This window comes from Perca fluviatilis, chromosome 12 (genome assembly GCF_010015445.1).
Source record: "Perca fluviatilis chromosome 12, GENO_Pfluv_1.0, whole genome shotgun sequence".
Lineage (NCBI taxonomy): Eukaryota > Metazoa > Chordata > Actinopteri > Perciformes > Percidae > Perca > Perca fluviatilis.
Window position 1 is genome coordinate 488,840 of NC_053123.1, and position 13,331 is coordinate 502,170.

General features: G+C 42.7%; 1 protein-coding gene across 1 annotated transcript in view; it reads right to left on the reverse strand.

The window, feature by feature from the left end:
* gli2a (GLI family zinc finger 2a) overlaps window positions 1-13,331 on the reverse strand; it is a 106,964-nt gene that overhangs the window by 44,827 nt on the left and 48,806 nt on the right. The window contains exon 3 of the mRNA XM_039818625.1: window positions 877-982. Within this exon, the coding sequence (XP_039674559.1) occupies window positions 877-982 (106 nt within the window). The remainder of the gene's footprint in view (window positions 1-876; window positions 983-13,331) is intronic.

The following is a 13,331-nucleotide window of genomic DNA, read 5'->3' on the forward strand; positions in this document are numbered from 1 at the left end:
GTCTCCCTCTTGCTCCGTGCATCTTGTCTGGCTTTGATGTATTTGAACTTGTCTCCGTCAATGAAGCTCAGAAAGAAGGGCAGTTTATTCCCAGCTCTGGTGCTGACAAATAGGAAGGAGTAGTAGCGCAATTCTCGGAGAGAGAGAAAGCAATTAAAAGTGATAACTGACCTGTCACATTGAGCCACCTTTTGCTTTTCAGACATTATTATCCTCCCGTTTATTTCTCCTCTCCTTGAATGTACTGTATGTGTGGTTGTAGCCAGACCATATTCCACACTGCTGTGGAGATAGGGCTGGCAATGCAAGAGACTTATGACTCCTTTGTTGGTTGGAATTATTTGGTCAAATGCAGTCACAGACCAGTATGAATGATTCATACGATGTGTTCATTTTACTGATGAAGTCATTGATGTTCCAAACATTTTTTTTTTTAAACGTGGCTCACTGCTATGATATGAATTTGCTTGGTTTTTTTTTTTTTTTTTTCATTAACCTGTAAACTGTAAACTGTAAACTCATTCTCTCTCAGCTGGGCCTACTGCATCCAGCTCAACATTTTGTCCTTTGTTTGGTTTGCTGCACCACACACATCACGCCATACATTCCCCCATCCACACGCTGCCAACACGACTGATGTCTTCTACACTGACACACCCCACCATTAAGCTTATGTTTCGTTAGGTTGTGTTAACATGTCTAATTAGTGAAATAAACTACGTTTTTAGTGATCTATCTAAACTTTGGAATCTCCACTAGAATTTTAAATGAACTTTGGTGGATTTGAATGTTTGGTTGCACAGTTTGGTTTGGTTTATTAGGGAAGATATACTGTGAATGTCACCATGATTATTTGTGTCATCTAATGAGACTTACCCATGCATGGCGTGGAGTGGGTGTGGCTCATAATGGTACCGCCCCTCGTGGTGTCTCATGTCGATTGGGATGGGCGTGTGGAAGGTGGGGAAGAGGTGGTGGGCCCCTGTAAGTGCACAGAAGAGAGAAAAAAGGTCTCAAATACAAATCAACAAAAAACAGTGAATGATGAGTATTTTCTGAAACAAGGCACAAGACAAACTAACATTAAGGGTGAACTACAGTTCCTGACTAATGCCTGCAGCGCAGCATGAGATGCAACTGTACCATTTTACTGTTCCTGTAATCCACCAGTAATTGAAACCTTTTGCCCCGAGAACTGTATGTTCATTAAAGGCCCTCTCCATCCAATGAGACCAAAGCAGGGTTTACACAACAATGAATGTGTTTTTATGTGTCAGACAAAGAATGCACGAATCCACCGTTTCCTGCCATAAATGGTCTGATGGCTCGAGGGAAGTCTCATTAGGACAACACAGACGATCTTCATTAATTACTGTGATTAGAGCGGCTGAGTAGGAGACATTATTGTCTTGATTGAAGGAGGAGGAGAGCTCTAATCATAGACAAAAGCCTACTAATTCTCTCCAGTTTCATGGTAAAGTTTCACGTTTGATGCAGGAAAACAAACCAAAAACAGCTATGCTGGATAACTTTGAACCCATGAGCACACATTCAGTTGTGTGTGTGTGTGTGCGTGTGTATGCGCTGCCAGGAAAGAGAGCCTACCCGTATGCGGATCACATTGACTGAAAGATAGGAAGGAAGAAAGTAGCTTCAGAGAGATATTGTACTTTTTTCTCCACTACATTAATCTGAAAGCTTTAGTTGATAGTTAAACACAAACATACGTAGTTTATAAAATATGATGTTTTATAATAAATGAAACTACCCAACAATGTAACGAAAGGCTGAAATGATTAGACCATTAAACACACAACTCTTTGGATCCTTTACACTTTCTACAATGTGAGGATTTTTCTGCATTGAGTACTTTTACTTTTAATACTTTAAGTACATTTTCCTGATGATACTTAGATATATTTACTACAATTTTCAATGCAGGACTTTCACAGTGTGGTATTAGTACTTTTACTTAAGTAAAGGATCTGAATACTTCTTATACCAATGTGTGAGTGTGTGTGTGGGTGGGTGTGCACTATGGTGGGACAGAGACAGAGAGCATAGTGCACTGCCGCTCCCTTGGGTTGATCCCTGGTTGCCATTAGGATTCTTGGGCTGTACGGTCCAGTAAAGCTGGGATGCCCTGGGAGCAGAGACCACTGGGGTTAAAGGTCAGAGCTCAGTGAGCGCAGATCATTATCTCTACCTGAGAGGACCACTGGGACTGGCTGACAGGGGACACCAATGTGATGCCAATGTCCCACGAGCAAACATATTGAGGAAGTTTAAGTCCAAAGGAGCGGCCAGAATTAATAGACATTCAGCAAAATGTACTTTTTTTCTCCAGCCCTAAATCAGTCAGTACATCTGTCATGCCATACTTTGTTACAGACATACCAGTTTCATTCATTATGATTTTGATCAATTTCACTTTTTTTTACTTGATTGCTGTTAAGCTACTGTCCTGACACTTCTTTTGCAAACTTTTCACATAAAGTCTGCCAGGAGAGGAATCCATTAAAATGCACACTGGAGGGCTTTTAATGTGAAACATCTATGCAGAAAGGGCTGTGTTTCAATGGTGGTATTTTAACAGATTGGGTGGAAAAACAGAAACGTGGAAGTGACTGGATTTAGTCCGTGAATTTTTTGTTTTAATACTGTTGAAAATATATGTTCAGAACAGTAGGGGTGAGTATGAGTATTTGTCGTGTAGAGTGTACATTATACTGATTTTATCAAGACAGCAGGTAAATATGGAGGACGTTTTGAGTTGATGTTACTGGACAAAAGAGAAATTAGATCTAAAGACCTCTGTAATATAAGTTCTGTCCAAATGGGCGGCACGTGGCTCAGTGGTTAGCACTTCTGCCTCACAGCAAGTTGGCACTGCAGAGTTTGATCCCCGGTCCGTCCCGGGCCTTTCTATGTGGAGTTTACATGTTCTCCCCGTGTTTGCGTGGGTTTCCTCCGGGTGCTCCAGTTTCTCCCACCATAAAGACAATAATGTAATGGGATTTTATCTAGTGCACATGTATTTATATATATTTGTATTTAATGTTATGCTCATGTTAGGATACCTATCATTGCTTTATAGGGAGCCTATTTTAACATCTGGCCAGGGACTGCAGATGAAAACTAGATTTTTTGCTAATTCTGGCACATTTACAGATATTTTTATTAAAGGTGCAGTAGGTAAGACTTATAAAACTAACTTTCTGTCATATTTGCTGAAACTGACCCTATGTTCGAGTAGAACTACATGAAGCAGGTAAAAATAAATCTGGCTCCTCTGGCACCACCTACAGCCTGTAGTGCGATTTGCAAAAATCCACCTCACTGTTCAGATGCACCAATCAGGGCCAGGGGTTGGTGTCTAATTGGGTGTCAATCACTGCTCATGCACACGCATTCATTCTGTCTTGTGGGGGGAGGGGCTTAGGAGTTGGGCTTAGCAGGAAGGAGGGAGGGACTGAGAAGTTGGCTAAGTCCTGGATCTTTACAATCCTACCTACAGCACCTTTAATACCCTGTCGAATAAAGATAAAAACAAAACAAAAACAAAAAACATGCATGGCAGGTAACTAGGACTACCGTTGAAAATGAATCGTCTGGCTAACACTGGCGCATTTACAGAAATGTTAAATAATGTGTCCTAATCAAATAAATAAATCTTAAAAAAATAAATGCCTTGTTCTCTGTCATTGATTAAAGTATTTCTTCATCTGCTTGCTGTTTTAATGATTTTTGGATACATGGAATTTTGCATTAAAAGCCCAGTTTTTGTCAATATAATAGCTTCTCTTTTCAAAGTCATTTTGCCTCAGGGTTCCTTACATGCTGCAGACAGCGCTGTGAAGACAAGGTGTAACAGGACCCTGTGCCTTTGGGCCATGACACAACGCTTAATGTTGTTTTTAGGGGATGCCAATCACAAAAGACAGACATTACTGTTGCTTTACCCTGATTGAGCCTTTTGTTATTGTGACTAAGGCAATCATCCTGCCGTTGGAGCGTCTTGTTCTTAGTTAACTCTGATGGGACTACACACAGACTGCTAGAGCTGCTAGAGTTTCCCTGAGGGCAGCCCTGGGTTGGGAACCATTTGACTGCTGTGGAATTTGTTTAAGAACAAGCATTACCCTACAATGATTGTTTTCCCTTCGAAAACACTGACATTTAGAATTATACCAAAATTTGGTTAATTCCTGTTTTTGTGAAGCAAATTATCAAAGTTGTGCCAAAGTAGTCAAAACTGTCCTGAAAACCAGATTTTTAAAGTTCAGCTTATAGTACATGATTAGTATTGCCAGAAGGGCTGCAACTAGTCTATATCCTTGACGTTCCACTAACGGGATTGCTCCGGTGCTGCAGGAAAATCTGCCGGATGCATTTATTTTCGCCGATGTCCGCTTCCTTTGTGTTGCTTTTCTAAACTCTGGTGTATTTGTGAGGACTATGGTTAACTGCTCCTCAGATCTCTGCAGGGTAAATCCAGACAGCTAGCTAGACTATCTGTCCTATCGGAGTTTTCTCTCGCACAACTATTTTAGAGCGACTCCGTCCCGCTCAAGACGATTGTGACTGGTTTAAAGAAATACCAATAAACCAGAGCACGTTTTTCTTCCATCCTGGAATGCTGTGTGGACTAGCCAGACCCTCCTCCGCTCTGCAGCGTGTGGATGGTCTGGCAAAGTGAGACTAAGCTGCAACTAACAATTATTTTCATTATTGATTAATATGCCCATTATTTTTCTTGATTATTCGATAAATCAAATCAAATATAAAATGTCAGAAAATAGAGAAAAATGCCTATCCCAGTGATGTCTTTAAATGTCTTGCTTTGTCAGTCCAAAACCCAAAGATATTTAGTGCAATATGATATAAAACAGAAAAGAGCAGGAAATGACTATACAGTATTTGAGATGCTGAAAACTTTAATGATTCCAAATTATATCAAAATAGTTGGTGATTATTATTGGTGATTAGTGGACTAATTGTTGCTGCTCTAATTAACAGAGGAGTTATATCTATAAAACATGCCATTTGTGCAGGACTTTCTGCTTCAGAAATTACATGACATGACAGATTTGCACAGCAATAAAATTAATGAAATCACCAGATGTCCGCAGGTAAAACAAGTCTCAAACTCAAAATGTACTACTGCACCCCCATAGTGAAACTTGCCTGTGAAGCCAAAGTGAGTTGTAAAAATCGGCGCGGTGCCCCTCGGTCCTTGTCTCCTCTCGTCTTGGAGCGCAGAAGGCCACGGGCTCTGTGTTTCTATCAAGATCTATGCCGCTGGATCTCGGCCAGTGACCCTCCCTTGCTTTTGTGTGTGAGACAGGCGGCCAATTCCGAGTTAACTTGTGTGTTACAAAGCCAAAAGAGGCACCCAGTAAATGAGTGAGAGGGAGTGAGAGCTGGGAAAAGGAGTTTGAGCTTTGTTTCACAAGTGGAGCCAGAAGTTGGGGGTTGTCTGTGAGGGGGCCCGTGGCTTTGTGCGCTGCCGCAATCTCTGCGGTGGATGTGGGGGCACGGGACAAGGAGACTAGACTAAGACAAAGACAGCAAGGTTGTGCTGGAAGTCAGGCCAGCACAGTAGCTTCTTTGACGTATTGGAAAGTTGATCAATTAAACCGTCAAACTGCAGGACCCTATTCTTTTTTTCTTTAATTCATTACTTTGCATTGCACTTGTGTTGGGATGTATTTTCTTCTGGTAAAGTTTTCAACAGGTAGCGCCATTCAATCTATTTTCAGATGGGGTAGTTTATATTACTGTATGGCCTTCCAGACACCTGCCTAATATCACATATTTAGGCTACATCTACACTACTACGTTGCGTTTTGAGACCAAAACGATCCACACAAGAGTTTTGGCTCCAGTAGCAGAACTAATCTCCATCCATATTAACACGTCTGACAACGCACATCACATGACCATTCACATACACTGGGCATGTGCGTGCCGGTGTAAACAGGAAGCTGATGTATAAGATGTATAAGTTGAAAATACAGAACATACTTTAGAGAAAAAAACAACAATGGAGTATAGTAAGAGCAGGGATTTATTAGCTTGGAGCGAGGATGAGGTGGAACTGAAAGGTATGTAAGCTACCTAACCAATAAGACCGACTGATGTGTGTCCTCGTTTCCGAAGGTCTCAGTTTGTTTTCAAACCAAAATGGGGACAACAGTGTTTCCAAATGTCTTTGTTTTAGGGGCTCAGAATCGCCGTAAACGTGGCAAAAGATTTCCGTTTTTTTAGTGTAGATGTAGCCTCAGAGTAGCAGATGTAAAAGCATCAATGAAAACTGCTGGATTGAGAATAACAGTTTATTCATATTAAAAAGTCATAGATTACTAATGATTTTTGTTTGAATTCCCATTCAGAAAAAAAAGTCCAGTCCGCTCCAAGCTTGGGGCTGATGAAAGTGGGGGCGATAAGGGCTGAACAGGCCCTTCCATCACCCAGACAACTGTATTGTTTCCTGGACTGCAGGGACAGCTACAGACAGGTACATGGCTCAGTTTCTTCATATACTGGCCGGGCCGTCTGTCCCCTTTGGGTGTGTTGGCATGCAGGGTTACTCCACCCTGGGCCTCATACTGTAGATCCAGAGCAGTGCTGACGACTCTTCAGCCCAACATTAGCACAACCTTTTTTTTTTATCAACTTTTACCACGACATTGAGAGGGAGGATCAAATGATCACAGTGATAGGTTTGCAGAGTTTCATACAGCCTTGTTCTCTTACTGTTAACACTTATATTGTTCACACAGTACCAGTCAAACGTTTGGACACATGCTATCCCATTCAAGTGAATGAGAAAGCATGACTGGTACTGCATTTATTTAGGTTATCGTGTCTAACATGTTTTGTTTATTTCTCTTTTTTTAAGATTCTTTTATTTTATTATTATTAACTGAACCTGTGGCTGCTGCGTCAAGGACCGAGCCTCTATATATTGGCGCATGATCTACAAGGTGAACTAGCCAGGAGCCCTGTTTATTTCTCTTTAATGTGTATGTATGCACCAACCACCAAGGCAAGTTCCTTGTAAGTGTTACTTACTCATTAAATCCGGTTCTGATTCGTTGATGAGTTGAAAAATCCTATCTGTAGTACTGTGAACCACTGTGCAGTGTTTTGGCATCTAATAAGTCTCCAAAGTTATGCATCTACTGCTCAATCGTCTCTCCGGTACCTAAAACCACACACCCTCACTGATGTAGCCCTTTTGGAGGCAGTGCTATTTCAGATCTGAACAACTGCTTACGAAATGTTTAACATCTTAACAATGGTGCTTCACTTTCAGGTCATTAAAGGTCATTAACTTAGATAGGTAATCATGTAAAATATTACTAACTGGGATAATTAGGGCTGCCCCCGCTTAAAGCCGTTATATACTAGACGCATCCAAGGTGGCGCGCGACATCGTGACGTCAAAATTATGTAATATGTATATTTTATGTCCGATTTATGGCGCGCGAGCCGAGGTCGCGCACAGCTCTTTTTTTTTCAGTGGCGTGCGACAAAGTGGAAACAGGAGGCCTGAATGAGTTCGCCAACAACCGGATGCCAGAACTGGCATGGTCGACCAATCGGTCGTTTTGGTCTTAGTTGACTTATTAGTCATTTTCTAGTCTTTTTTTCATTCTGAATGACTTATTTCTCTGAAACATAAGCACATATGTGGTAAAAACAGGATTTAAAGTGATGCTTTTGCACAATTCTTTGTGGTCAGTTTTAAAGAACTGCCGATTCCATCAACAAATCGATTAGTCGACAAAATCGTATCAGTGTTAGTCAACTAATCGAGGACAGCCTTAGTGCTAATTTTGTAAAACATGGCAAGGGCTCAAAATGCAGTTAAGTGCACCATGCACAGTGCACTGAGGGGTTTTTGTGCTGGTATAATCTTGTATCATAAATCAAATCTAGCCCACAGGAACCGTTAACTGGTGGTCGTTGTTTTAGCCACTATCTTCTCCGAGACTGAACAAGTCTTTGCCCCCTAGCCCCCATAATGAGGCTCCAGACGTGCCAAACATCCTGCCACATCTTCCCCTTTTTAGTTTGCATCTTAAAGCCCAGGTTTGATGTCTCACTAAAGACAAAGCCAGGTGTTCGATGTTAACACTCTCTCTTTGTCTCTGAGTCTCATGACTCAGAGACAAAAGAAGGAAAAGCACTCTCTCATTATGTCCAAATGAAGCCCCAGATCAGGTCCATGCTGAAGTGGAGAGCAGAGTGGGCTCATGTCTTCGAGGAAGTACTCAACGATAATAATAACGCCCTGAGAGGCCAGGCCAGGCCAGGAATAATTTTGAGGGGAAAAAAGCCTTTGTTGTGCTTTGAGAGAAAGGGGCAGTGAGAGAGAGAGACAGAGAGAGGGAAGCACAGAGAGAGAGAGAGAGAGAGAGAGAGAGAGAGAGAGAGAGAGAGAGAAAGAGTAGAGAGTGAAGAGCAGAGGAGTAGAAGAGGTGGGGGTGCTCAATTCAGACAGGAAATTCCAGGAGCAAAAGTTGGCCTGGGCCCTAACAACATAGCATCGTGCCAACGGCTATACACAAGTGCTCATGTGCACACACACGCACGCACGCATGAACACACGTACCCATGCGCACGCACACACACACACACACACACACACACACACACAAAAAAACACACACACACACACACACACACACACACACACACACACACACACATACAATTACACACAGATACTGATTTGTTCTGCAGTTCACTCTCAGTAAGCAACCATTAACAGTGACTGAGACAAGCACAAATGTTGTTTTTTTTAGGTTTAAAATTCTTAAACACACACACACACACACACACACACACACACACACACACACACACACACACACACACACAACACACAAACAGCAAATGCACCAGGTTAATAAAAAGTGTATGTTTAGCCTAATCCCGGAATCCTGCACTACACACACAACATGAAACCTGCAGGTTTAGTTTGCAAGACGTCGCTTCCTCTAGGGCAGTACATGGGCGAGTGATGGCGACAGAGGGATTAGAGGCTTACAGGAGAGCACGGAACCACTGCCATCCATGAAAGGAAGTCTTAACAGAGTGGCTCTTTACTTTTAACAGCCCTCGGGGAGGGTAAAATTATACCTTTTATATTGATAGGGGGATTTTGGGCAGAAGGTAAGTGGATTAGGCCAATGATCTCTGTAATGACACGAGATGTTTTGAGCGGAAATTCATTAGTCCCTGTGAACTCGTGCAAAGTTGGTGTATGTTATGATGTACACATCAAACACTCTCTCCCTGGGAAGACTAACAGTTGTGTTCCAGAGGCTTGGAGTCGGCACTGTAAAGAGAGCACACTGCTTGAAGCTTGTAAAATTCCATTAGTCAGTAGTTGTGATAGGGCTGGGTATTGAACCTCAACACTTATAGTACAGACCAAAATGTGTCCATATTACATAGTATTCAAAACTGACATCGAATGCATGCTATGATTAGCAATCGTGACTGTTTTGTTGAGGCAAAGTTCCGTTACAGCTAGATGGATAAAATGAATGAAATCGGTTTCTGACAAGAGCATATATGTATTAAGTAAAGTACCAAAACTCAGGTACAGTATCAGCGCTAGTATCAAAACAGCAGAAATCCATTTTTTGGGTACTTGCTGAAGACCACACATTTGACAATTGCCTATATATGCTTCCAACAGACATGGATCAACACTAACATTAATTTGGAGTTGTGTTTCTGGCGTCTTAATGAAAAAAAAGTGTAATATTCACTCTCCTTGTAGCCATGTTTTGGTCTCCACCAACTCTTGAGAAACAGATTCTTTAGCTGCTTAATGCTCCACTATGTTCACAAAGTGGTCACTAACTTTGTCTGTCTGCTGTCTAGTGCTGAGCAGGTAGTTATATTTGTGTGTGTGAAAAACACTTTAACTTTAAAACTTTAAGCTTAAAGACGTTAAAATGCTTTCTACAGCTGAGGGGAATCTTAGAGCTGGGTTCAGCACTACAAGCGACATCTTTCGATGTACACATTTTTAAAGCTGCAAAGATTAATTTGGTTTCAACTATTAAATTAATCTGCAACTATTTTGATAATCGATTAATTGGTTTGAGTCGTTTTTCTTATGAAAAAAGAAGTACAAATTCTCTGTTTGCAGCTTCTTAAATGCGACTATTTTCTGGTTTCTTCTCTCCTCTGTGACAGTAAACTGAATTTCTTTGAGTTGTGGACATAACAAGACATTTGAGAACGTCATCTTGGGCTTTGTGAAACACTGATCCACATTTTTCACCATTTTGTGACATTTTAGAGACCAAACAACTGATCCATTAATTAAGAAAATAATCCACAGATTAATCAACAATGAAAATAATTGTTAGTTGCTGCCCTACACATTTGATTCATTGCTTATATAAAAAACCCAAGTGATATGCAGGCCTTTTTGTGGTGAGGTCTGCATTTATTGTTTTCTGATGAGCTGTGAGCGATTGTGAGACCAAAAAACAGTAGTTTATTATGTAGGGCCTTGTACCTGTGTTTATATCCCGTTGCCATGACGCCCTGATCCCCCCCGCCCAGATGTGTTGTATCATCTCGCAGTGTAGCTGCCGCGGATCCTGTCCCGCCCTGTTTACAGATCCCACTCAGACCCAGCTGGCCTCTCTCCTCTGCGATCCGTCTCTGTCAAATCTGCACGCAGGCCTCAGCCAATCACGCCTCAGTCTCAGCGTCAACCCCACGAACCCACCACCAGTATGATCCATCACCTGGCCTACAAGGTGCTGCACCACCTCTCCTAATTGTTCTAAAGAGTGAATGCTACCAAGACCTTATCTCACCCGGGCTGATATTACATCCATTCAGAGTAACATAGGTTCCAAGGGAAGTTGCATGGCTAGACGAGTCTCTTGCTTTTGTAAGACGCTTGCACCTCCAAAAAAAGTATTCATGTTTAAAATAATTCCTGTCCCAAAAATGTTTATACCCATCAGCATGGAGCAAATTTAAGACTTTTTAAGACATTATGAATTATCTTTAAGACCTTTATGAAAACATCAACTAAGCCCTAAGTTCAGTTTTTTTTCAAGCTAAGTGTCCCTAACAACGCATTTCCCCATGGCTGAAGAATAAAATCCATTTTATATCTGTGGTTCATAAAATGCTACGATTCTCAGCCCACTGAGACCCATAGTCAAAGAAAAACACACAAAAATCGGTGTTTCAAGGTTTCCATCTTGGAAGTGGTGGTGTAATCAGTGGTGTCCAGCAGCAGCAGCAGCAGCAGCAGCAGCAGCAGCACTTGGGGATCATTCCCTAACGACGGCCATGCATCACGCGGCCGGAGTGTTAGGCGTTTAGCGGCCCTGGGTGTAGCCTTCATGTGTGATGTTAGCGTACAGGTAGCTTGGCTCTCCTTGTAGTGGGCCTCTCTGTAAAGACTGATGAGGTGTCAGGGTAATCCGCTTCCCGTGCTGACTTCTGATTTATCGCCTGGCCCCTTTAGAGCACAGGTAATTAATGCAGTGGGTTTATTGTTATTGTTGCGGCGGTGGTAATTTCAATTCAGGAGGATGCGAGGAAAAACGAGATAAAACTTTAGTCCTGGTTGGAGAGTGTCCGTCGTGCTGCACACTTGGGGCTTCAACAAAGGATTATTTTCATTACCGATTAATCTGCCGATTGTGTTATCGATTAATCGATTAATTGTTGTCTCCCTCTTGCTCCGTGCATCTTGTCTGGCTTTGATGTATTTGAACCTGTCTCTGTCAATGAAGCTTAGAAAGGAGGGCCATTTATTCCCAGCTCTGGTGCTGACAAATAGGAAGGTGTAGTAGCTTAATTGTCAGAGAGAGAGAGAGAGAGAGAGAGAGAGAAGAGAGAGGCTTGTGAACAAAACACATTGAGCCACCTTTGCTTTTCAGACATTATTCCCTCAATCGACTAATCGATTGAGGGAATTGAGGGATTGATTATCGCTGCAGCTCTACTCCACACTGAGGGATACATGAAATGCTGAGTTCTAGTCACTATTATGTGTTTACTGCTAGTCTCATTCATCAAAACAACACTGCAGTATCAGTTCATGTGTGACTTTATCACTGATCTCACTCTCTCGGGTTTCGAACAGCATTTGCTTGCCAGTTTCTGACAAGTGTGAACGCACCGATCAAGCCAAGTCACTTCAAACGGCGGGAACTCATTGTTTTCCTCTGTCTTCTGCGAGCCCTTTAACCTCTGAGACACAGCTGACGGAGACGCTGCCAGTTCACACAAAGAGCGTCCTCATCGCCCTATGACGGCATTCTCAGCACAGGCTCAGCACTCCCCCACCATGACTTGTAAACAAGGCTTTTTTTCTCTAAAGGAAAGAAGGGGAAAGGCAGAGGAAATACCCAAAACAGCACACAATGTGTGGGAGAGGGAGGCAGTGCACACATCAATCTAAAGCCGTCTCAGCTGGGGGTCAGAATGAGGTGAGGGCCCCCCCCCCACCCCCGGGGAGACTGGTCTCCAGGCCCAGGCGGGAGGGCTGGGGAGTATCTCCTGGATGGATGAACCTGGCCTGGCCTCCATCAAACTGCCACTGAGTCTGCTAAGTGTGTCTGTGGTCTTACAGGATGATGCCGCATTCACACGGCCTGCATCGGCCATCAGATGGTGTGGAAAAACTACAGGTCGTCCCATTCATTTTGAATGGTAGTGTGTTTAGGCTGCGGAGAGGGTTTCTGCCGCAGGGTGGGGACGCAAAAAAAAAAACGAAGCGGCCCTGCGGTGAAAAGTTGAGACCGACTCAACTTTTGAAGAAACAACCTCACGTCACGCTGCAGTGGCAAATCATGTAGTCTCGAATTGCCAGACCTTCCTCCACAGCTCTGCGGAGGACCATTTTGGGATGGTAGAAAAACATGCTCTGGTTTATTGCAAGGGGGTAAGCTTTGCTTCAGAACTCGAACCTCCTATGTCGCCATTTTGATGCTACAAAGCCATCACCTCCCGTTAGCATTCCACTGACTAGCATTCACACTCTCCGTCTCTGTAAGATTGGGAATGATTGAGATTTCTCTCGGCACAGCTACCAGAAGACTTCACACTTTCAGACAGGTTGCTCACGTCACATCTACGTTGTCTCTGTCAGTTGGAGGCTGCGCAGTAAAGCTGGCCATCACCGGAAAAGTGCTTCTAATATCCTTCACTGGTCTCCGTCCAGAGCAACGGGGTCTACTGGTCCATTACATACTGTCTATGGTTTATTGGCATGGTGGAACATGTATACGGTTAAAAGTTTTAGTCGTGCAACAGAAAACTCCGAT